General features: G+C 44.8%; 1 protein-coding gene across 7 annotated transcripts in view; it reads left to right on the top strand.

Annotated features, from left to right (window-relative positions):
* The window catches only part of DENND1A (DENN domain containing 1A), a 176,318-nt gene that overhangs the window by 145,274 nt on the left and 5,114 nt on the right, over positions 1-25,930 (top strand). For 5 of the 7 annotated variants that reach the window (XM_089534724.1, XM_089534722.1, XM_089534723.1 and 2 more), the window contains 8 exons: positions 264-365; positions 815-902; positions 1,477-1,517; positions 2,995-3,066; positions 4,288-4,344; positions 10,083-10,214; positions 20,737-20,825; positions 24,824-24,952. In XM_089534724.1, coding sequence (XP_089390850.1) covers positions 264-365; positions 815-902; positions 1,477-1,517; positions 2,995-3,066; positions 4,288-4,344; positions 10,083-10,214; positions 20,737-20,825; positions 24,824-24,952 — 710 coding nt within the window. Of the gene's footprint in view, positions 1-263; positions 366-814; positions 903-1,476; positions 1,518-2,994; positions 3,067-4,287; positions 4,345-10,082; positions 10,215-16,099; positions 16,157-20,736; positions 20,826-24,823; positions 24,953-25,930 lie in introns of all 7 variants that reach the window. The other 2 variants (XM_089534728.1, XM_089534725.1) reach the window with 2 other exon arrangements.

The following is a 25,930-nucleotide window of genomic DNA, read 5'->3' as shown; positions in this document are numbered from 1 at the left end:
GGAGGTGGAGGGATCAAATGACAGGGAACACTGTGTTGTCTTTGCATAGGGAAGATCGCTGAGATTAATGTGATCCAGGCAACAGGTGAAGGGAAACTGATAGAGACAGGCCAGTCTCTTAATGCTCTTGTTCCTTAATGTATTTGCTATGATGGTTAATTCAAGATGCCCCAAGGGACTGATAGTGGTTGAGCTCTCTTGAGAGCATCTGGCATCGTGTATATTTACCTCCCTGCAACAAACTTCTTCTTATTTTTCCCCAGGGGGAGCCCATCACGTTCTGTGAAGAAACATTTGTCTCCCACCGATCTGCCACCATGCGACAGTTCCTGCAGAATGCCATCCAGCTGCAGCTCTTCAAGCAGGTACTCTTAGTTGTGAAATAAAAGAAAACCTCCCACCCGCGCGCTGCCTTTGTGGACTATGATCTATACTGGGCTATGTGCCATGAAATATGTCTGGCCACTTTGTTCCCTAATTAGTGTAATTTATGGGTCAAAATGAAATGTCTTCTACATTAATTTCCCCCCCGGTCTAGCTGAAGCTCCATTTTCAAGCGCATTATGTTTCCCCCCCTTTCTGTATTCTATAATAGTAAAACTTGACAAAAGGTCCCTTCCATTCCCTTATTCATTCACCTCCTCCTCCCAGTCTTAACTGAAAAGGGAGGAAGATACCGTCAAGTATCTACTCTGGCCTCCTTCGCTGGCTGAACAAGTTTTAGCTCCTTGCCAGGAAGGTGTCCTTCATTTCTGTTGGGTGGTCCTGAGAGATCAACTCTTTGTGCCTTTTTTTGTTCTTCTCTCTCCTGAAGTTTATTGATGGCCGCCTTGATCTTCTCAACTCTGGAGAAGGCTTCAGCGATGTCTTCGAGGAAGAGATCAACATGAGCGAATATGCTGGTAAGGAGGACTCTTTGCTTGAGTTTGTGGATTTTGTTTAGAAACACAGAACAAAGGCAGAATGGATCATTTTTAAATAGCAGGGCAACTTGACCATAGATGGCACAAACATCCCAAGCAGTTTTATGTATTCAAAGGAACTTGCTTGCTGCATTTAGACAAACATAATAAACCAACGTGGTGCATTGGTTTGAGATTTGGTCTGAAAACCAGGGTAAGAATCCCTCCTCAGCCATGGAAACCCACTGGGTGACCTTGGGCAAGTCACATTCTCTCAGCCTCAGAAGAAGGCAAACCCCCTCTGAACAAATCTTGTCAAGAAACTTCTGCTGTAGGTTCGCTTTAGGGTTACTGTAAGTCAGAAATGCCTGGAAGGCACCCAACAGCAACAACAACAACAAGAAGTAGTATCTCTCACTTTTTTAAAAAAGAAATATTCAGAAAGAACTGCTGTTTCAGAATTTTTAAGTTGGGGGGGGCTGGCATAGTTGTTTTCAAACATTGTATTTTGGGGTCTGCCGATCATCAGAGTAAGTGTCCTCATTCTAACCTTTGTCCTGTCTCTTTGGGTCAGGAAGTGACAAGCTGTACCACCAGTGGCTGTCAACAGTTAGGGTAAGTGTCTCCTGGAGCATGAATGCTTCTTACTCTGGCCTTTCAGTATTCCTGCGTCTGGGGCGCCCATCCCAGCTCCTGTTGGAATCTAGCTTTGCTTATCGGAATTCCTACTGCACCCCAGATTGGGAAGTCAGTTGCTGCTCCGCTTGGTTGGTTACTATAAAGGTTTCTCTTTCGGTCTGAGCATGGAGATGGAGTAGGTTCCTTTTTTGGAATCTGCACTCCCATTTTTAATTGATACGGACTAACCGTGCCATGTAATAAATATAAAGAGCAGACACAAAATAGATGTTAAGTGACTTGTCTTTCTTCAATGCTGCTCACATTGAAGATGGTGATAGAAAAAGAAATAATTAGCAGAAGTGGAGGCAGTGTGTTCAGATCCCAGGCTTCCTGGAAGCAGGCAGCGGAGAATGATGATCAGGTATCCTTGGTTAACAAGGGTTCTGAGAGACGTAATACAAGTCCTCTGAAAATGTCTGTCCAGCTTCTCCGATGCTCTCACAGAATGTCAAACAATGTTCCAAGAGCTGCAGAAAAAGAAGTGTTATGAATTAAAAAATAAAAAAATCCAGTGCACAGTCATTTGTAACAAGATTTGTTGCCTTATTCCTCTGTTAATTGTTAATTAACCAATACAACAAGGCAATGCTAATGATTCCTTCTAAAAGATTATTGAACTTCGCTCAGCCTTTCATAGTGTGTGGGTGCAGATAGAGGTGTGATCTGTCGTTTTATGCAGACCAGATTTTATTTATCAAAATAATGCATTATGCAGCACAAGTCAACATGTGCTGCAAAATAAATAAAACACTAACTGGGATGCTAGATTATTCTGTCTGACATATCAGAGGCTTGCACACTTTTCTGTATGTGAAGTTCAGCTCTTCTGGAATAATCCGTAGATGGATTTTGTCTACCTTCATTGTGTTTTCTGCAGCAAAGCTGGGAGAAGGAGCAGGGCAGCCACAAGTAGATGAGGATGAAAGGGCTTTTGCAAATTCAAGAAATCAAATCTTTCCATATAGTGCAAATCTGTGTAGAGATCTAACTCATATAGAGACTTTCCCCCCTTGTGGCTGAGCTTTGAAAACCAAGAGTTCTTCCATGTTTACCATTATTATTTAGTGTTGTAAATGAAACCTTCTACTTTGTGAAATTAAGATGTCAACTATTGGGGGGAGAGGGGAAGGAGAAGGACAATGGGGCTATTAAGAAAAATGTAGGTACAACTATGTGGAGATTTTTCACCCTGTAACTTCCTTCCATAATCCATATATTAGAAGTAAAATATCTGAAAGCCATACCATTGCTCAGTATGTTACCTGCAGTCTTACAGTAATACTAGGGAGATGATGTTTCCAACATTTTTTTCTCCTTTGCATGTAGGACTAAGAGTAATTCTGTTACACTTGGAGCTGGTGGCACTTCTGTTCCAACAACAGTTTGCTGCATTCTTTCTTTTTCTTTACAGAAAGGAAGTGGTGCCATTTTGAATACGGTCAAGACCAAGGCAAACCCTGCCATGAAGACTGTTTACAAGTTTGTAAGTGCCATAGAGTTGCATAGCTGTGTGTGTGTGTGTGTGTGTGTGCGTGTGCGTGCATGGGAAGGTTGTGGGATGTTTTGAAACCCGGTGGATGGTCTGCATGCGTCTGATGGCATGAACTTACATTAGAGCTTAGAAAAGTTGCTCCAACTAATCCAGGGAAAGTCAGGAGTTGTGGTTCAAAAAAGGAACATTTCTAAACTATGAGTAAATTGACCAAACCCACAAAGACTTAAACCACAAAGAGTGAAGGATAAGGACACAGCGAAAGCACATCTTGATTTACCCATTTTATATAAGGGACACCATTTTACTGCACTATTGTATTTAATGGGATTTGGAATCCATGGGGGATTCTGGAACCAAACCCCAGTAGATATCAAGGGCCCTCTGAATGTATATAGTGAAAGGCCATTCAAACATGGATATTTTTTAGGGTAAATCCTACACGGAAGGTCAGAATTGCAACCAGAAGCAGAAAACTGTGAGAAAAGACTGAAGTTGGATGGGGTCCTCTTGCCCCATTGCTACTACAGAATATAAATGCTAGAGACTACAATATCTAATCTCTGGAGCATTTATGCTGGGCTTCCTTCTTTGGTGCTCCTGTACCTCTCTTTGTGGGACAGGTATCACAAGCAAGTAATGGTTAGTGGGAGCTTTGTTACAACTCTGTCACATTTACCATCTGTCTTCAACTTTGCTCAAGCGAGGCTTCATGAAGCAAACTAGTTGAAACGGATGCTGAAACTGGCATTCTCTCGCCCCTTCGCCTCTCCCCCGCTGTGCTATAGCCAGCCATCTAGAAAGTGTGCTTCTGCCCTTCCTGCTGTATTTTCCTGAGATGCTGAAGGTGGGATCCTGCCTTGGTGAGAAGCAGCTGGTCTTCTCACCCTTCTAACTGCAGAGCAGAGATAAAAAATAATTAGAGGATAGAACAAGCAGCCTAGGCTTTATAAAGGGGATATTCTCAGCAAACAAAATCTCTTTTTCCCTCATTAAAGATTGTTTTTTTAACCTCTTGTCTCTGTATTTGTTTTCATATCCATTATGTCTTCAGCTTGATGGCCCAGTTCCTCCCTCCCTTTCCTATTCTCAATAATCAGAAGAGGTGGGTCTTGGTAGGCCAAAACGGAGAACCAATTTCCTCAGGAGCCAAAAAGGGATTTCTGACTTGAACTAATTTTTTCTTTGCCCCCCCTTTTTTTTCTCATGCAGGCAAAAGATCATGCAAAAATGGGAATAAAGGAGGTGAAAAACCGCTTGAAGCAAAAGGTACTTGAAGTTTGTGGTGTTTCTTTCTATTCTTTTCCTTTTTTTTTTTAAGTATAAGGAATACTTGGCCAGGAAAAAAAGGCATTATGTGATCAATAGAGAGCTGTTTGGTGCTGTGTTGTTAACACACTTCAAAATGCATTACCAGCTGTCCTGGATTTTTCCCCACTGTTATAAATATTCACAGACAAAAACCAAATACATTAAGGTCTGACACGGGATTTGTGCTCCTTGTTCCAAAAAGATGTGGGGGGACGGGAGAAAGCAAAGTCAAGGGAGGTGGCCTGCCTCTTGTTCGTGGGGGAGACACAGAAATGTTCCATTTTTGCTTTCTCTCCGATGTGGAAAGTCAAGAGCCTTTGGGCCACTTCAGATTCACGGCACAGAAAGAGTAGTACTGCATGGAAAAAAAACTAAATGCAATCCATGCCATTTGTCCAGTACAAAAATTGCACATGAGGTCTGCTTTCCTGTGTGTCTGTTCTACAAAATATGTACACATACAATGGCCCAAATTACATACGACATACAGATGTGTGCATTTTTCTCTACAGAAGGACTTCTTGGTGGAAAGCTAGCAACAGATAAAACAGACTTTAGCATTTGTGGTAATTTACAGCAAGTGACGTTCATATTGGACCAGATTAAATGTTTTGCTTGTTGGAAGCCAACTTTGGAGTTGTAGAAACACAGCATCTGAGGAGAGGGATGCAAAAATAAAAGATTAATAGCAACCAAAGAAACTAATGCATGTTCTATTTACTGGATTTTTACCCTACTGTTTGAAGAAAAAGGCTCCCAGAGTAGTTTGAAATAATCTGGATTTTAATGTGTTGTAAGCCGCTTTGATTGTCTTGTCACAGAAAAGCAGGATATAAATAAAAGTTTTATTTTATTTATTATTTATAATCTGCAACAGGATAGCTTCTGCTCCAGATTTCTAGCCTAAAAGACAAGGCATTGGCCCACATATACCTGCAATGCTGTGGCATTATGTCCCAGTTGTTCTGGTCTCTACTTTTACCATTTCAATATTGGTGGAAGCACCTCAAAAATATCCAGCATTTGGGATATTTATTTGGTCTTTCTTTCTTTCACCTTAAAATTGGATATCCATTCTTTCAGTTCTGTCTAACACCAATCAAGGATTCCAGTCCTGTGGGTCTAAAATGCTCATAGCTGCTACTCTCTGGAGTTTCTCTGAGCCACTTCATCAACTGTGGCAACTGCTTCTCAGCCTTGAGCCTCCTTTACTCAAATGGGGAAGAAAACCCTCAACATCGCCTCTTGAGTACTCTGGGCATCTTTGCTCCTTTTTGATTTGCATGTCCTTTTCCTCTCCTCCCTTTCACTTTGTCAAAAGCAACACAGTGAAGAAATAATGTTAGAGCAGGAGGTTTCACTGCATTTGAGGTGAGACAAATAGCAAGAACTTCTCCAGTAGCGGTCCTCTATTTTCTAGGGATACGTTTGAACCAAGGCTGTTGACAGATCCATTAGCCCAGCCTGAGCCGTTTTCCATCTGCCTTCAGCCAATATTGCCTTTGGTTTCATTCACTAATGACAGGTTTTACTTTTATAAGTGGAATTGTGCCAGTGTGCTAGAGAGAGAGAGAGAGAGGGAGCCTCTTTCCCCGAAGCCCAAGGCTGGCTGGTGTTCCCCTTTCCTTCTGGCTGACTAATTTGAGGCTGGGCTGGATCTGACCTGGCTGATCCTCCGTATATTTCCCAGCATTAACATGAAAAGTGCTCCAGCTTTTGGCAAAGAAGAGCCAAACCTTAAGCCTCACCTTTGTGGTCTCGGATGCCAAATAGGAGTGCCCCTTTTTTTTTGTACGACAATGGGAAGGAAATTTTTAAATGCGCCGAAGACAGGGAAGCGGCTTTTTCCGACTGTGCATAGCAATGATGACCTCTCAAATATAATCAAGAGCCAGTTTTTGCCCTTGGTCTGCTCCAGCTCTGGGTTTGAATTGCAAATAGGGAAATGCCAGGTTGACCTCTGGAGAGGTCAGCCTGGTGTATGTAAGGTCCTCTTCTAATATGATCTCGGAGATTGAATGGGGCTCCCTTCCCTTCCCTTCTTCATTTGTGGTCTGGGTTTCTTAAAGCGTCTGCGATCATTCGCACAGCCTCCTTATGACTAAGAGCAAATGATGGTTAACAGAGAACAGTGTGGCCGCTTCATTTTATGCCTGATGATACTTTTGAAAATAAAATAAAAGTAAAGGCAGCCTGTTTTCCCCATTTCACAAATGGAAGAAGGAGGCTTGTGTCAAGACATTCTCTTACTCTGCCTCCTTTGAAAGCCAACTCTGTCGAATGGTGCAGCAGCGCAAGAGCAGGGGGAGCAGGCAAGGGAGAGGGCTGCTGTCTTTCCAGCCCCACAAATGGACGCAATCAGACTTCTCAAAGGGAAAGCAATCAGTGGTCAGTTGTAAATGAGGCTACTCATTTCTTTGCTACTTCCAACAGTGACCTTATAGTTGAGTCCCTGGGCTGCAACAGCTTCAGGGCTGGTTTCAAGGGAGCTATAATGGCATGGGGCAGAAGAGAGATCTACATTGGATCAATGTGTTGATGAAAGGGTTGTTTCAGGTTGTGAAATAGCCATTCCTCATGAAAATGTGTGCTTCTAGGCACATGTGAGTCCTACATGCATGGTTTGTAATGCCCTGTGGAACAATCCTGCCGGATCCTGTCAGGAAAAGAGGGCTTCTATCTCCTTGAGATAGAAAGGAGAGACTCAATACATCTCAGTCAAGGATCTGATGTTAGTGGTTATTAATTGCCATCAAATCAAATTTGACATATGCCAACCCTATCAAAGAGAGGCCTCCAAGTCTCCCATTTGTCAACAGTTCTGCTCAGGTCTTGGAGAGTCAGGGTTGGGTCTATCCACCTGTAAAGGCATCTACCTCTTTTTCTACTGACTTCTATCTTGATCAAGCATCATTGTCTCGTCTGATGAGTCGTGTCTTCTCTGATGGATATGATGGAGAGAAATAGAAACTAATGAGTTGTAGAGATCTCACTGAGCCATTGGTTCTTATCTTCTGAGGCCAGGATGAGGATGGAGAGAAATCCCCAGTGTTTTTAGTATTTTTGTAGAGGGGATCCCTATGGTGTTTACAAGTAGCCAGTCCCATTTTTATATGGGCCGCATGATTAGGAACTTGTTCTTAGTGTGCACCTTATATAGAAATGCCATAACAGAAATTGCACGCAAGAACAACCGTTCTGGTTCATTTTTTGTACATTGCCTGCCTGATTAATTCCCCCTGGTGTGAGGTCCTTGCATAAATGTTTCAGTGATGTGCGTGTAACTTGCTTTAGTGAATCTGATACTAATATGTAGCCTCAGCCTACAGGAAACTGGATTCCATCAAATATGCCAATTTTTTGTACATTTTAAGAGAGTGCATCACTGCTAACTGACCATACCAGGACCAGTTAAAGATATTTGAAGCTGTGCTATGTTTAAAAGACCACATTGCAATACGCAATACAAAGTACTTATAGACTCCTCGTAATCTGAACCCAAGCTATAGTTTACATTGCTTGTGTGTAAATCCAGCGTTGAGTGCCCCTTTTTGCTATCTCATGCTCCAGGTCTTGTCATCATGTTATCGTGCGTAAATCGCAATCCAGGATTCACAGGACAGAGATCTGGAAACGAGTGTTGATAACTTTGTGCTTCCCAGATCCTAAATATAGCACCAAACATTTTTGGAAAGGGTTTCATTTTTGTGGGAGGAAATACCGATCACCTATCTCAGTCTCTTGTTACAAAAGGCACCTTTTTAATCTATATGGAAACACAAGTTGTTTAGTTCCTTTTAGATCTTCTGTGGATTTGCCATTCCTTAGGCATGAAGACCCAAGAAGGAAGCCCATAATGATTTTCATAATTAAGATGGGGATTGGTGAATTGCTGCTCTTTCCGCTTAGTTTTTCCCATGTATTACCACAATCTGTGTAAAGATGATCCAGGGATTTGAAAAAAAGGACCGCTCAGAATCCATCCTCTTTGTCTTTTTGTGTGTCTCCTTTGTTTTGCTTCTGGTGTTTGTGTTCACAGTCAGAAGGTCTGCTGCATCCACCTGCTGAGGTGCTTCTGCAACACAAGCACTGACCCCCTTTTCCTCACTTGCCTCCATTAGATGTGGCCTCCAGATATCTGGCAAAGTTGTATTGCTCACGTCTGTGACTCTTGTTGCTTTAATGTCATACTTTGTTGTGTTCTACAAAGACAAGGTGGCATTGAACAAGCCGTACAAAGTTTCTGTCTAGGGGCTTCTCTGTAACAAGTTCTTAATTTCCTCTTCCACACTTCTTGCCCATCTTGGCAGACCCTGGCTCCACCAGCTGGATCTGAAAAGGTCTCTCATTTTTCTGTCTGGAGCAGACAAAGCTGTTCAGAAGGTCCATCCGTCCTTTGTTTCCTTTGACCCGAGTGTGTTAGGCCATCCTGTGTCCAAAAGAATCGTTTCTAATTGGCTATCAGCGTACATGTCTCATTATAGTGCTTGAGCAAGGGCAGAACTTGAGGGGGCATGTCAAAGGTCGGTCCATCAAAGCCATTGGCCTCGGGGGTCACATGAGCGTGCAGCGCTCTCTCTATATTTACCAAGCATTCTTTCCTTGACATTGTTGCAAAGAGGTTTAAGGCCAGGGCTCACCGTGCTGCAGGCTTTGTTCCACAATTCTGATTGTCCAAGTCGTTCCATCTTCTCTGATCTTCTAGGAGATCCTGCCTGCCTGTCTCTGCTGTGTCTGGCCCCCAATCTTGTCTCATCCAACATGTTTTCATTTCATGCTTCATGCACATACACACACATACTCAGCCCTCTCCTCAAGCCACCGATTCACTTAGGTTTTCTTAAAGGTCAAGCACTGATGGCTTCTCAGGTCACACAGTTCCTTACTGGCAACCAATTAAAGAAGCTTTTGAATTTGTCCATCGGCCATTCAACTTTTAACTAATATATTGATCATATTTAAATATATTTGGAGATTGCAAGAACAGAAGGAATGTAGGGAGAGAAACAAGGATGGCAGTGATTATCCTGAATATACTGAATAAAAATTTGGAAACGTGGGCAGTTCCCTATTACTATCAAATCAGAACCAAAATGGCTTCCCAAATAAATAATTAGGACCATAATCACTGGGTAAACCATAGCTCTTTGGTAGACAACCTTCTTGTACTTTTGACTTTTTTCAACAGACAGATAAAGTATCATGGGAAAGACCCCTCTCTCAAGTCCTAGAGAGTCATTGCCAGTAAGAGCAGGCAATACTGAGCTAAACAGATTGGTGGTCTGACCAGAGCTTGAAGAAGTTACTGTTTGGAGTAAAACACAAAAGAACCATTTTGGCTTTTGCCCACTTCCCTTTTCGTGTAGTTAACTATCCATGCTTAGTTTAGTTTTTCTTGACTGTCATTTTGTGTTCAGTTTTCCTATATCTGTCTTGGGCCATCTGAAACAAAGCTGAAATTTTATGGCCTTTAATTACTGCAGCATGTGTTTTGATTTCTGCATTTAACTTGCGGTGGAACCGAGTATGCCAGTCGCTTCTACGCTAATCATTTTTTATCTGTGCTTTCTGTTGTTGTTGCCCTTCCTAACATCAAAACTGTTCAGTCAACTTTACCCCGGAGTACCACCTTTCTGTCCCTCACCCTTAGTCAAGAGTGCTCCTGGCCATGCAATTCACCTTTTCCTACCATGCAGGACATTGCTGAGAATGGCTGTGCCACGGTGGCAGAAGACCCGTTGCCACGGACAGCCCCTTCCCCGCTGGATGACAAGAGAGATCCTAAGCTCCGGGAGGACAGGCGACCGATCACTGTGCACTTTGGACAGGTGCGTAGCAAAGGCGCTTCAGGGCACTCTTTCTGGGAGAGGATGAGAGTATTAGTGTTTGAAGTGTATTGTTTGTGGATTTGGAATTTCAGCTTTCACACATAAACCTGCCTTGTGTTGGCTCCTGGAAAACAGGAGGTGTGGGCCATGTGAGACAAACTGGAGTTTTCATGGGCAATCTGTGTGTTGTGTGAAGAGTTTTTTGTGTACGGAAATGGATTCTGTGCATGTCACCACAAAAACATCTGACTTTGGAGCTATGCACAGTAAATGAGTTGTAAAGTTGGAGATTGTAATAGGTTCAACTCTGAAAACTCCCTTACAAGCCGGCTTTTGTTTCTTTTGGTCATAAAGTATTTTTGAGAACCTTTTTGTATCGCTGGAAGGCATATATCATCCAAATAGGAGATACATCCTATAGGTCCCACCATACAAGAGATGGCTCCCTCCCTATTTATGCATCTGTTTAAAGTGTCTTTTCTTATCTAGTCTAATCATTAGTGTCAGATGCAAGAACCGTATTATAATAATCACCTCGGCACACTTTGAACAAAAATAAGCAATGAACTGAGGTCAGAAAATCAATTAATGGCTCTTTTAATAACATGTTCCATATTTCTGTATTGACTCTGGTGCTCTACAGGCTGGTTATTTTTATTATGGCTCTGGCAATATGTCTGTGAAAACCAGCCAGGGTTGGAGTGACTGATAATTAAAAACAACAACAGTGTTGTGCTAAATTAACGAAATCAAGTTTCCAGCTGCTGCTTTTGCCAGGCCTGATGGAAGCGAGTGTGAGATCCTCCTCCTTCATGTCATCGCTTGATTCAACAGCACTGGTTTTAGTCATAATCCCTAACCTTACCTTTTAGTCTGCAGAATAAATGTTAAGCAGTAAGAGGAGAATTTCTTCACATGTGAATGCAAAACAGGCAAGATTCAAATAGAGGATTAAAGTGAAAAGCCACTGTTGGAAATATTTTCTAAATATGCAAACTTTTTCAAACAACACTTGTTTCTAAAGCTGTGTTAAAACACCAAATTTATTGATTTGAGTATGCATACAAATTTAAAATCTTACTTTTGCATAAAGTGAAATCATTTCCCCTGTATCTTTATAGTGGCTACCTCTGTGCCAACTACCCTTTCTCTAGTTTTGGAGAGGGGTTTAAGAATTCCTAATATGATTGTGTTTTTCCAGCTACTGGTATATTTTTCTTGCATGCAGTAATGGGTTCAAGATGAATTAGTCTTCTGTTATAGAAATATAATCCCCTCCACCCTAGTTTATTACTCATTTACCATTTATACACTTTAGAGTAATACCAGTTCCATATCTTTTATTTCACTTTTCTTAAAAAGGAAAATGGAGAACCAAGGAGGAGTACAGTTTGTTAGGGTTCTTCCCAATGGAAGACCTGCCTTTGCACAGATTGCACAAAAGTCTATTTATGCCGCAAAGGTGGGTTGATTCACCACCTGTCTTTGCCATGGCCAGTGCTGGCCTCAGAGTAAGTGCCATGTAAGGTGCTGAGTAAAGATGTAAGGCTGTCCTTTACATCAGAGATGTCATATTACACCTGATTTATGGCAATCTTTTCTTTATTTTGGGAATACTTAGACTGAAAGCTCTCAAAGCTCTGTTGTGAGGATGACTAATGTAGATACATAAGCAGAAGCTTGCTTTTTCTCTTTCTCTTTAAAAATAATAAAGAATGAAGAGTGTGTGTCTGTGTGTGGAATTCATATCCCTCTTTAACATCTTTGTGTAGATAATTAAAAGGGAATGAAAATCCAGGTGAAATAGGCAGTTAGCACATCCACCGCGTGAGAGGAGGATGAAGCAGAGGTTCTCCCTCCTTCCTTCCTCATCCTTCGTAACTTATTACTTGCTTTCTATGTCTGCAGCAAGAGGGGAAGCGCGTTCCTTTTCCAGAAAATGCATGCATGTCGATGAGGGTCAAGCCCCCGTATCAGTAATGCAGGCTGGTTTGCTGTAGCTGCGGCAGCTCTGCAGCCCACCAGCCCCGGCAAGGCGCCTTAATTGAGATGTGCTGTCAGAGTGACAAACACATTTGCATACAGTCTATTTATTTTTGTCGGAGAGGTCTGCTGGCTGCTGTTGGTTGAACATCCTTAATCAGCTCGCTGAAAGTGAGCCGGCAGCTCCTCGCTCTTGCTGTCCTACGCTGGGCACTTTTCTTCATTAAGTGACAGATTAGCCGAAGGGGGGGACGGGGGACGGGTTTGCAAGCCAAGTGCAACGTTTAATTTTAACTCATTAGAGCTCACCCAACTGAAGTTGGCACTCAGCTGTCCGCATCTCCTGCAGCACTGGTAGAGGTTCCTTGGGGAGCAAAGAAGCTGAATCCAGCTAAAGAGCCATGCAGAAAAGCAGTAAACTAGCCGGTACCTTGCTCCTTGTTCTGTTGGAGCTTTTCTTCTATGCCACATGGGGATATTCTTACGTTCCAAAGCTGTTTTTTCGTGACAAAATCCTATTATCACAGCACTCCCCCCCCCCCCCTGGCAAAAAACCAAGCTGATCATCCCCAGTCCTGTTGCAACAATCATAGCTTTCCATTCCCCTCCTTGGACAACATCGAGAAAATTCTGTTTTCTCCCTGGGATATCCCAGGTCGAAGGTGATATCCCTCTCTCTGGTGGGCCTTTCAGCAGGCTCAGTGGCTAAGACCACGATTTGCTCTCACGTAGTCTTTGGCTCACTTCCCAGCCTGCCCCACTAGACTGAGAAGGACTTCTTCCCTGAATCTCTTGCTACCATTCACAGGCTAAGCTATCGATAGTTGGCATCTGAGCCCCCTGCTCCATCCTGGGGACCGTCGTTCCCCATCTGCGAGTGCCAGCTGCACAAAGGAGATGCAAGCACTTATTAATAAAGTTCTGGAGTCTTTCCAGATCCCCTAGGACCTGGTTATGGGGCATCTCAACTGAGCCTAGTAGCAGAATGGCAACTTATCCGATTGTGTAGCTGATGCTGATCCAGTCTCTTTGCATGGAGCCAGGTTACCTGTCCTTGTTTTGGGATGGTGGCATATGGCATTCCCTTTCTGTATTCTGCATACCCCTGTTGCCAGACTGACTATCTCCCATTCCCCACTGAAAACGATAAGTGGCCCCAAGTGATCCAGTTTGTCTTTCTACAGCCCGCTTTCTCTTCTGTAGTCCTCCATATTCCTGAGTTGCCCAGTGAGTAACACAACATTTCTGCTGCCTCCAGTAATTTGGCTAAACTTTATGGGCAGATCGGCACCAAGGTTCCCAGACAGCCACTCTAAATCGCCAGCCTGATACTACCAAAATCTCAACATGCCAACGTGAGAGCTGCAGACATTTATTTGTCTAAAAGCTAGTTTTAGGCTCCAGCTGGAAGAGGAGACTGTTCTGCCGCCCCTTTACCCTGCCGCCCTGATAATCAAATACATTGTCTATCGGTATTCATCTTAAATCAGCCGATCTGTTTGGATTTTGTAGCGGTGAATTCCCCAGCAACCAGCCCCAGGAGAATGACTCTGGGAATGACCAGTTTGGATAAGAGAGTTTAAAAACCTGGCCTGGCTTTTTGTCTTTTGCTTAAAACGCGACGGGTGAATTTTCCCTGTTTTAAATGAGAAATGTATGCAGTTAGCTCTCTGCTGACAGTGTCCTTGAGGATTTGACAGTGAAATTTTCCAGCCGTTGCTCTTCGTTAGGATCCTGGTGGTGTCTAACAAGGCAGCCCAACCGCTGGTGCCTCCGACTCCTGTTTGTTCTCGGAGGGCTTCGGGGGCTGCTGGAGTAAGCACATCAACCGGGGCTGATCATTACAAGGGCGTACGCCACCATGAATAAAAATGTCACACACGCTCCCCCCGTCTCACAGCAGTACAAAATGTCAGCCCTGTCAAACACACATTGCAGGGAGCAGTGAGCAGTCAGTACAAATTGGAAAGCTGAATATTCCCCCGGCTTTCTGATATTCTTCATTTGAAGCTGAAGAAAAACAGTTGTTAACCTATTAGCTGTGATTTTTAACTCTGCTGAAGCCAGGGATGGACAGGTTTTCTCTTCGTGTGGGGAGGAATGCACTCCTACACCCCTGTGCTCCAGACACCAACCTCCCTGGTTTTTGTATTGGGGGAGCCTGCAGAGAGAGGGTTTTCATGAGCTCCTCCTTCGTCCGCGTTGCATTTTTCGGCAGTGGCACTCTGGAGGACTGGTGGAGACTTTTATGAGTAATCTTGCCCTCTGGTTTTTCTGCAAATGATTTGAACTCCTGATCTGGTCAAGTAGGTGTCACATTTCTCCCAGCTTTATGCCATGGAGTACATGGTCAGAAAAGAAGGTGTAGGAATAGTTGAAGTTATAAGTTATAATGATCTGGATTTCCATAAGGTGTAAAGGAACCTCGTGTCTCAAAGGAACCTCCATTCTTCTCACTTCACTGGCACCCCACTTAGAAAAGAAGTGTAGAATGCGATCAGGTCATGTCCATCTGCACTCTGCAGAAGCTAGTGCCTTTTGCCTAGGGGTGGCCAACCGGCTGGATTTCATCTCTTGTCTGTCTTTACCATCATCACCAAAGGTGAAAAATACTGCCAGCTGAAATCCAACAAAGCTTGGTCTCTCACCTTGGCTCCCAAATACTACACTGGCCATCCTAGAGCCAGGTTGCAGTAACTCAGCCTAGAGGTGAGGAATGGTAAGGTACAGAGGAACTGTGCTTGCTTAAGCACTGAGCCACTCCTTCTCCTCCCAGTTTTCTCTGCCTCTTCCTTCGAGGGAGGGCCTGCAACTGTAATTTCACTGCCTTCAGCAGGGCCAGCCTGGGCTTCCGCTGCCTCCGTACGGCGGCAGTGCAGGCAATTAAGCGGATGTTCCTCCACAGCTTCCCCTCCTGACCTTTGCAAAACAATGTGTTTTGCTGCATCAACAAATTAGCTGCAAATCAGATTCTGGTTTTAGTAAATATAATCTTCATGTCCTACGAATATGTTTTTGGAGCATAGTAGGAAGAAGGGCTCTGGAATTCAAAAAGGGAAACGCCGTGGTAGCTCTAACTGTCATGTCTTCTGCTCTGACTCATTACCTGCCATGCCAGATAAACAGAGTTCTTTTTCATGGCTATTCACTTAAACGTCTGAGGTCATTGACTGTCCACACAAAGTCTGGGAATCTCAAGATATATCTGTTGTGTTCACTTCTGGGCTCTATGTAGTCAGGGATGTCTATGCTGCACAGTTGCATCACACAGGTCTAGCATTCAGCATGGCATCAGGTGCCCACAGGCTTTCAGGGCTGTTACTGTTTTTAAATTAAAACCAAAACAAAATGCAAGCAAGCCTTTAGCCCCTAAAGCTGCACAAAGAAGACTAAATGGGCATTGCATAGTGGTTATGCACTTCCCAGGGTCATTTTGTTTAGTTCTTTCTGCTTCCTCATAACAAACAGAAATGAAGGAGGGAGGAATGCACACAAATTTCCTTAGATACAATGTGTGCATGTATATGTGTGTTTTTGTGTATGTTTGTTTACACATAGGCCAGAATACTGAACACTGGCACAGATGTACAGTGAAGGCCTGACTCTTCTTGCTACTTTAAGGACATGAGGAAATGGAGGGAGAGTTTCCAGATTTCTTTGGGTTGCAAAAACCCAAGAGATGCTGAGATGGACTTCATAGGAGATGACCAGTGAGTCCCTGCCCCAGTTCTACCCCTCCTGCTCCAGTAGTTGCATGAGGACTGACAACTGTAGAAAGTTTGGAGTAGGCTCTGGTGTGTACCAAGTGGGAGCCACACTAGGAGGATCAAGCATGTGCTGGTTTGGGTCACAGTGGGTTGTTCAACAAGTTGATGACTGAAGTTTCCACTTTGATGCTGCAGCAAAGCACCCGACCGGAAAGACCACCTCCACCCAAGATCCACCGCACCTCCAGGCCCGTGAGTAGCTGGCCACTCTGCCTCTTTGCTGCCATCTTTAACCCTGCGTGCTCCTCCATAGTGTTACTAAATACTGCTAGCTGGGCCTCGCCAACCTGATGAGAAGCTCCCTGGGAACTCTTGTCCTATCTTTGGTCAAGCTGAGTCCAAAGGTCTACCCTTTGGACTGTTTGTTTTCAGCAGGGTCTCTTGCCACCGCCATTGTTCTGATGGTATCTTTCTCTTACTCTTTGGGTGATTCTTTGGCGGTCAAGTTTGTCCAGGGTCAACATAGAGTTATATTATGATTAGATTAGGAAGTTCTAACACCAGCTGCTCAGCCTGTGTTCTCCTCTTGCACCTCACCTTAAGACCAATGGCCTGACATGGCCTGAGGCAGTGTATGTACCTTGTGTGGACATAAGACACTTTGGGCACAATCCATGGAGACGTTTTCTGCAAAAGTGTATTGAATTGAATTGAAGCTGCACAAGAGCACTAGCCCAGAGGGCACCAGTTGGTTAGCGGCTGTAAGGTCACCGATCACCATCCTTTTGCCCAGCTATTCATTTGTTTCACTGGGACTTCTGCTAGGGAGCAGTGCTGTCTGTTTTCCCCTCTGCTGACATTAATGCACCTAAAATAGGTTGCTCCTTTGACTAATGGTAGGGCTCTCTCTGGAGAGTTGCCAGACCCCTTAAGAAAATATTGCCCTCTGGCTTTTCTGTCTTGTTTCTTTTCTTTTTGTTTCTCCAGCTGCCTATATATGAGCAGTTCTTAGAGAACATAAATGACAGCCAGAAAATCAGAACTGAAGCCCCATAAAGTTGGCTTGCACTTTCTTTTGCATGCCACCTCCTAAATTCCATTCCGCAGAGACACCTCAGGTGTGCAAATGTGAACATACCAAGGGATAAAAGCAATACTAAAGCTGCTAGAGGAAGGCTGGATTAATTTCCCCTGCCAATAATCAGCATGTAACAGAAAACAAATTTATCTTCAGGCAAAGGATGTTGCCATATAATTTCATTGGGTGCAAGATCTGCATTGGACAAACATCAGGTTTACTTCCTCACTCATCCCAGGTCCATTTTATTCTGTTTCTGCTTTACAAATGGCTTGGATCCATGACTTCACCTCTTTCCCAAAGAGGAAAGTTAGTGTCCGTTTACTACTTGCTGGCCTGCCTTCTGGGATTCTTTGCCTTGGCAATCCAAATGTTTAAGGTTATGAGGCAGCTTCCTTTAATCTGATTTCTTAAGTAAACGAAGCCAAGGACAGGTTTTGGGAAGGTGTTCCGCTAAAACTAACTGGGGCAGTTTTGCTGCTGCTTTGGATTCCTCCTCCTCTTTGTTAGCAGCTGAGTTGGGTGTGCTGCCGTGTGCTCTTCACTTCCAGTGCATGCTTTCTGAATGTAGATGGAGTGTGCATGTCTTAACAGGGGGTGTTCAGTTCCGCGAGTCATTGTTATGGATTTATGCCTTGATAATTTCCCTTCCTACATGTGTCAAAGGTGGTGCTGATTGCCTCTGTGGCTGTTGTTCGACGCCCTTGATGTTGAAGACCCTGGAGGATTGGTTCAGATTCATTACCCTGGAACCAAACTTTCTTCATGTGCTTTATTGTCCCCCCCCCCAATAGCCAAAACCTTTGGGTCACCTTCCTCCCAGAAGTCCTTCCCAGTGAGGGCTGGTTTTTTGTTTTGTTTTTTGAGACAAAATGCTGCTGATCCACCGTGTGCCAACTTCAGCGTCTTCTTGGCATCAAAGGCCATTTTATCAAGTTTGTTTAATCTCTTGGCTGCAGTGCATCAGTAAATCTCTGATGTGTCTTGTCACCTGTCCCTGTGCTCAACATGATGGATAAAAAGTTTGGGAGTGAGTGCTTTAGCAGCCGCAGAGGCTCCTGTTATAGCCAGTCGTCAGTGTTAACAAGGCCTTTTGGAAGGGTGGCTTTATCAAGGGAGTGGTTCGAAAAGGACACTGATGCAGAAAATTCTGATTTCTCCATAGAGGACAAGGGAGAATTGGATTGCACAGGTCCAACTTGGTAGGAATACACTGGCACTGCCAAGCAGTCCTTGGTACTATGGCTGGCACTTTTATATAATCATAGCCCCTCAGACTACATTAGCACACACAGGAATGACAAGATGAGAGCTCTTTCAAAAACAGACCTAGGAGCCTAGGCCTTAGATCACATAAATGTTGACCACTAAGTTCCCATTGATTGAGTGGGTCTTTTCTAGTTGGGACTGACACCTGGATTTGCCTCTCTCTGTCAAGAAAGAGATCGATGGCCACGTTTCCCTCTGCTTCCCAGCAGTCTCTCTAAGCCACCATGTTCTTCAGCCCAGTTGTTATTTGTCCTGGTGATCCTTGCAACTCTAGAGTTGTGATCCATTTTGTGCTTCTCATAAGTCTTGACACACAGGGAGTCAAAGTAAAATTGCATTTTGCAAGGAATTTTGCGGGTTACACCTGTGCCACAAAGGTCAGCCAGGGAGGAGGGATTCCCGCAAACTACCCATTCAGCCCTCTGCATTGTTGTGCCCGCACGGTGGGCATTTTAACCCTGCTTCTCGGGCAGTCATTGAAATGCTCCTGCTGGGATTTGCCCTTCCTCCCAACCCGGCAAGAGTCCTCTCTCAGGCTCTGGCACCCAGGGCCCCACTTGAGCATCCCTCCCCAGATGCCATGGAGCTGCCATTGCTGCTGGCTGGGGCCATTGTGAAGGTGAAAGTGTTTGCAGCACAGTGACAAGGCAGCCTTTGGCTTAATTAAACAGTTTTCCCTTCCTCTCCCTCGTTCTCTCTCTCTCTCTGGTTGCCCTCCTCCCTCTTGCCTTTCCCTCTCTCTGTGTTTTATCATCCCTAATGAAGCAGTCTCCTCCATCGATCCTGCTGATTGCCAAGCCATTCCTTTTGTTTGCTGGCGCTGAGCCATGCAGCCGCGCTCTGACAGCTCAGCTCCTCTAATTAGCTCTGTTGTTCTTTTCCCCCATGTTTCTCCGCCTTGCAAGTTCACTCCAAGTTGCAGCAAACTTAATCCTTCCATTCCTGCCATAAATTTGCCGCCTTAAGCTGTCTTGATTGTAGAGGGAGAATCAGCCTTGTGTTGAGGCCAGTCTCCCAGGCCTTTGGCATCTGACCCCCTTTCTTCCCATGGGGCACTGGGTCCCTCCAGGGACAAGGCTGCCTTCCTTGCTGGTGCTGCTCCTGACCAGGAGTGTCAAATGCAGGGAAAGGAGTCCAGGAGAACCTGCCTTTTGGTGGCCGTGTTTCCTGCTGGGGGAATCAGGCAGGCCCTCCGGGAGAGGCCTTCCTTGAATTCCCTCCAGCAGCTGGCTTTCAAGTTCAGCAGAACCCCTTGCCCCAGCCAGGGATGTAAATCTTCATACATTTTTATTCCCACAGGCAAGAATGAATAATTTTACAGTGTTTCTCCTCACTTGGAGGAAGTCGTCAAAAACTGCATGGTTTTCAAAGAACATTTTGCAGTTTGGGACTTAAGTGTGTGCAAAAAAAAAAAGTGCAAAGAAAATGGCATTTTATGCACAGTAAATAGGTTTCTTTCATTAAAAAAACACTCCCCAGCATTCTCTGAACGGAAATGGTATTTCTCTTCTCCTTCAGTCCTGCTGGTTGCCCAGCCTTCCTTGAGGTCATGTTAGTTTTCTTTGAAGAAAATGCCATTTTTTTAAAATGCAGGAAAATAGTATGTTTTATGCAAAAGATAAAACTTTCTCTGAAAAAAACATCCAGAGTAAATTTTTAGCTGCAAAGAGTTTTGAGAAGATTCTTAGAAGCCATTATTGAGTTAAGCTTTTTTAAATCTTGGCAAAACCGAAGCTGTCCAAAAAAGTGCTTTTATTTGAAACTTTGTCAGCCCCACTAAAACAAGAGGTTCCACATAAATGGTGAATTGCGGTGTGCATTGTTCAGTGCTGGATTCAAGTGTACCCTGTTTATAATGAATAAATATCTTCCATCAAGCCTGGAGAACTCCTTGGATGGTGAAGAATGTTGTCCTCTCCCTTCCCCTGAGTTCGTTTTGCCATGGGGCTAGTAAATATTTCAAAGGTGGCTCTTAGAAATTGATTCTGGCACATCAGCATCAGAGAAACCTCTCTCCAGCCCTGACTTCTGTGAGCCACAGTCTTCGCTGTGGGAGCTCATGCCCCAAATTTCACAACCCACCAAGGCCACCTGCTGCTCCTGATCCCTCCGCCTCATCCACATGGCAAAGCCAGCGCCCCTTTCTTGACCCATATCTTCTGTGGGAATGATTCCAGAGACAGATGTGCAAGTTGGCAGTTTTGGTATTAAAAAGAAAAGAAAAGTTGGATTGTTCTCTCTGTGTGTATCCCACCATCCTTGGTGCTCTACTGAGCCTCTAGGATTAGATGTCTTGCACATGGAGCCCTGCTTTGGGGTTAGCAAAAGCCTGTGGAATTTGCAGGCTCATTGGAATGGGATCCTTGTCGAAGCTGTTGAGGGGTTGAGATATGTGTGTTTGTGTGTGTGTTGGGTGCGGGAGGTTTGTGTGACTCGTAGGGCTCCTTAAGGAAACTACTGGAACATCTCCACTTCTTTCAAATAGGTCCGGCCTCCCAGACCTCATGTGGCCAGGAGGCCCAAGAGCAACGTTGCCAGCGATGGGCAAAGGACATCCGTTTCCAGTCCAGAGCAGTAAGTATCTATGTCTCTGCATTCTTCTTTTAGGCCAAAAAAAAAGTGTACTGTGAGGATGGATGGGCGAGGATGGGCAGAGGAGGGTCGGGAAGAATTCATCTCTTTGGCTGCAATCATTTTGGAGAAAACAAACCAACCCTGGTGCTTGGATGTCTGCAGCATGCACAGGGAAAAAAAGTTTGTGGGAGAATGTATGATTTCTACAATGAGGGCTGCCTTCTCAAGTGTGTAACTTTGCTGAGAATTTGTGGGCTTGGGGTGGAGATGGACTGGAGTGATGTTTTGGATTTGTTCAGAGGGAAGCGGTCACCTGCATCTGAACCTGGATTTTTGAGCCTTTGGTTGGTGGAACAGGATCGCCCTCTTGTGGGAGATGGTTGGAGGCCATCCTTGCATTCAGCCATAGTTCAGAGGGCAGATAAAGGAAACAGGTACATTTTCTCCTGAAATCAGGCTCCAGAAAGACTCCCCCTCCTCTTTGTGGCACATCCTGTAAGCCATTGTACTCACAGTTTTAAAATCATCCAATGGCCTGCTGCTATTCCATGTATTAGGGGCCAAGTTCTCTCAGCAAATCTGAATTAAATGAGAGAGGGAATTCTCACTGGAAAGGTATAGCCAGTGTCTAAATTGAAGATTTAAATGTTAACAAAAACTTTATCCCTATAACTACTGGGAAAAGCAGTTCAAGTGGCATTTGTTTTATTGATTTTATGCCAGTTTGTGATGATTCCTTGACCAGACATGCAAAGTAGGCATGAAGACCCCTCTAGTTACTCTTAAATGGCCCAGGAGCAACAGAGGCCCTGCATGTTGGGGGGCTCCCCAGGATTGTTGTATTTTTCCACTTGCCCATTTGTGAGCACTGGCAGGAGTGGCTTGACCAAATCATGTCTCTCTGACATCAAGGTCCAGCAAGTGCAGTGGAGCTGGACAGTTCCCATATGGTAGGGTAGGGTCAGAGTGGCCCCAAAGACATAAACTTTGTGAAGCCATCATGGACATAACACTCAAGGCACATTCAAGAAATACCCAAAATGTTCTTTCCTTCTTTATCATAAGGGTAGGAGTTGTGGGTAGATCTAATACCAGGCTCCTGGTATTGCCTTCCTGGTAATGTCAGCAAATGCACCTTCCAAAGCAGTGGCCCAGAGGACCCACAGATGGGAGAGAGGGTGCTGCTTCCTTCAGCTGGCTCTGCAGGTCTCTCCTCACAGTCATGGCCTCCTCTTGTGTTTCTTTTCCCTGCTTCCCCAGGGTCTAGGCTTTCCACCTTTCTCTGTAGCAAGGGAACAGCCTTTTTGGAACAAGAAATCATCATCTGTGGAGGCAGGATCACTTCAGCTCCAAGAACAGATGCCTGAGTGTGCTTTTTGCACAAGGGGCAAGTTGTTGGGTCAGGTGAACTTGGTCCATCGCTTTTCCCCAGGATGCATTTTGCATGCCTCCAAGTTCCTGCAACCATATTTGAGGTCATTTTGCTGCCACCTTGAAGGATGGTGAGGGAGGCATGTTTGAAGCCATCAGCCCAAGAGGCCTCTTTTGTACCTCAGTGCACCTGCTCTTGGTCAGGACTGTTTAAATCAGTCTTGTGAGGCATGTGTATGCTGTCTGGATGAACCTGCTTTAGGGCCAGAGGCAAGAGTGGTGGGATTACAGTCAAAGGCTGCGATGGAGTGGTTGGCTCAACCTTTTGTCCAAACCTGCTGAAGCTAAAGCCACAGAATAAAACTGGCCCTGCTTCCCATTGGCAAACTCTTCCCAATGACAGAATTCCTGTCATTTCATGCCTGTCCCCACTGCGCAGCCACTTTCCCTCGTGATTTTTCAATTTTTTTTGTTTCCTTTTCTTTTATCTGTCTTAAGTACATTTAGGTGTCAATTAAATTTGAAATATCTACATTTGTCAGCACTTGGTTTTTGGCCAGCATGATGTGCTGCTGATTTGTCCAGGCATCCTGACACATGGGGAGGGAGAGAGCCCCCGAAATGCAGATTGTCCTCATTAAAACCGACGCGCCAACTCGCCTAATGGTAGGCAGAGCCGTGGAGCGCATCCTTGGCTTTATTGCGCCGTGTTTCTGACATGATATTTAAAAAGGAACAGCCACGACTGTCAGCACTGTCATATGCTGGTGCTAACCGGAGACATGTTAAACTAAACATTAGAAGGAGATCAGCAAGCCATCTGCATGGGAACTCAGTGAAAAGATTAGGGAGGCAGGAGCCCGAGCAGTCATGTAGAGACGGCAAGGACTGGCGCTGTGACGGACAGGTCGCTTTTCCCTGCAAAGTCTCCACTGCTGCCGCTTGCCTCGGAGCTGGCTTGCTGCGACCCGCCTTTCCTGAGACAGCTCTTTGTGTGTGAAATGCGAGCAAGTGGTGGGTGGCAGCCGGCGGGAGAGAAGAGCCGAATTGGGTTAATGAGGGAAGAGGCTGGCGCTGGATTCCACTGCCTCAAGCGAATAAAAAATTTACACTGGGACATTTTCAAGCAGCCGTCCCTTAACACTTTTAACCAAACTCATGTTTGGTGCTGAAATTTGAGCAGGTTGTCAGTGACGTCCCACGTTGTCATGAGAGGTGGCAGTTTGTGGGGGTACTGCTGCTGCTTGGGTTGATCTTTAGTTAAAGGAAATCAAGCAGTTTTGGCCAGAAGGATGGCTTTGAGGTGATCTGTTTAGGCCTCTGGGAACATTGAAGCCTTAAAGATCCCCACAAGGAGCCTGGAAGTCCATCAGATCCATCCCTGGCCTTCAAAAGTGGAACCAGCAGCTTCAGATGGACACAGATGTGTGTGTTTGGTTCATGCTTTGGCTTCCCAAGGAACTCTGGGAACTTTAGTCTAAGTTGCTAAAGATCTTCGGAGATCCATAACAATTGGGGAGCCAGGACTCAGTCGTGCCTTGGGTATCCATCCTAAATTAGGAGAAAAATGGAAAGGGTTGTCTAAGGAAGTAGTGGCCTGCTGCAGCTCTTCTTAGTTGACAGTCTTTGCCATTTCAGTCCATGGTTACCCTGTGATGTGAAAGAAAACACTTAACCTTTCTTGAATTGCATTCTGGCCAAATCCAGGGAGCTCACCAACTTAAACAAATAATGGAAGTGCTCCCTGCTTTGACTTTCAAACATATAACTGTATATCTGGGCTGTGAGTGTGTATGTATTACTTTTCATACGGAGAATGAGACATATGAGAGGTGTTGAAGGAGCTTGGCATAAACCAAATTAACCAGAACAGAAGTCCCCCAAAAGCTCTAACTCTTATCAATGGTAACTAATAAAACAACTGGGCAAGTATGAAGATTGTACCAGATATCACAAAAAGAGAAGTCTGAAGTGAGAGAGGGACAGCAAGGCAGACACCGACAGAAAGGATGGGAATACCCAACTGTTATGTAGTCTCTAGAAACATCTATGCATGTGGGTTGTAATCTTTGTTTGTGTGTAGGCGGGCCTCAGAGCATCCACCGACAAGGCATATGTATTTTTGTATCATAATAAATATTTTAGCAGCATGTCATTGATGAACATAACAGACAACTTGCCTTCAGGGAGGGGAACTTTCAGCCATCACCTGCAGCAGGTGGTTTATGGGACACTTGTGTATACTGGCCAGCTGGCTCTTGGGCTTTCCTTACATGGCCCTGAAGGGTGGTATCTGATGGGTAAGCAGTCCCTTAGTGGAACTGAGGGAATCTGATTCTGTAGAAAAGCTCCAGGTATATGTCCTGTTCTCTGATAGCACCAGGAACATAGGAGGGCTCCTTAGAGTCTTTGACCTGGAGTCCATCTCATGAGGTGCTTCTAGAAAAGTTAGCCTTTCTTGCTCAGACTTTCCTCTCCTTATAATCTATGTACCTTTTTCCTCGGTGGGTAGGCCAGTCATTTAGAACCTGGGGAAAATTTGGCTTTTTTTCAAAACTGGCTGGTCTCCTCTCCCTCTGTAGGTCTGGCTCAGTAACCTGCTTTCTCTCTTTCCCTGTCTCCTTCAGCTTGGTAAAGCCCACCCGCCACTATACGGTCTTTCTCTCGGAGGACTCTTCCGGCGATGAGTTTCCTCAGGAAGACGACCCTGGCTCTGCCTTCTCTGACAGTTTCCTCTTCTCTGCTCCCTTTGAATGGTCTATAACTTGACTCTTTGCCACACTTGCCAGCGCTGCTCCCCTTCCATGCTTGGAGCATGAACACCCTGCTGATGTATTAGTCTTTCCCTTGCTTGAGTGATTCTGGTGTGTGTGTGTGTGTGTGTGTGTGTGTGTGTGTGCGCACATGCACCCATGTGCGTATCCTGTCTGCATCCATGCAAAGCTCTTTTACCTATAACATGGTCTGGATGGGAATAGACAGAATAGCTCTGCCATGAATTCCCAGGCTTTGCTTTCCACTCATTCTGCCTGTCTCTCTGTGCTCATTGCGGTGTCTTGTGAACTTCCAGCTAAGCCATTCCTCCATTTTCTGCACATGTCTTCATCCCATTGACCCATTCCCATTTTTTCCATTATGGACAACCAGCTCCACAAAAAGCATTAAGCATGGCTAAGGAGGTCTAAAAATAAGTCCTGAGGATTGTACTGAATGCTTGGAGTCTCCAAATAAGAGGGCTGGACAGTGCTGGAAACCTCAGGTCCATCCGCGGTCCCATTTGTTGAAGCAAAGAGGATGTTAGGTGCAGATGCCAGAGCGAAACAAGCCAAGGGCTGAGTTTGAGGAATTCAGGGAGGAAATGGAGTCACAGGAAAGGAACTAAACCTGCTGTGTGTGTGTGTGTGTGTGTGTGTGTGTGTGTCTGTGTGTGTGTGTGCAAGAAAAGGTCTGGAGGGGATAAAGGCCAGCCAACTGGTGTTTGCCGAAGACATAGTGCTTGAGGCCAAGTCAACTGAAAGTTCTCCACTGGAGTTGTCTCTGCTCCCCTCATAGCATTTGTCTTATCACTTAACCCATGTTTAAATTCCCCTCCTGGAAATTGTGGCCGGCCAAAGCCTTCAATCTCCCCTTCCCCCCAAAAAAAATCCAGCCCTGTGTGGCCCTCTGGGTAACGAGGCAGCCTCCATTGCTTGGGAGTCAAGTGCTGCTCCTTCTCTCATGGCCCCCTGGGCTAA

Source organism: Sceloporus occidentalis, unplaced genomic scaffold (genome assembly GCF_023333645.1).
Source record: "Sceloporus occidentalis isolate IW3139 unplaced genomic scaffold, rSceOcc1.0.p SCAF_8, whole genome shotgun sequence".
In the NCBI taxonomy this organism is placed as follows: domain Eukaryota; kingdom Metazoa; phylum Chordata; class Lepidosauria; order Squamata; family Phrynosomatidae; genus Sceloporus; species Sceloporus occidentalis.
Note: the sequence above shows the minus strand (reverse complement) of the source record. Positions and strands in the feature narration are given on the sequence as shown.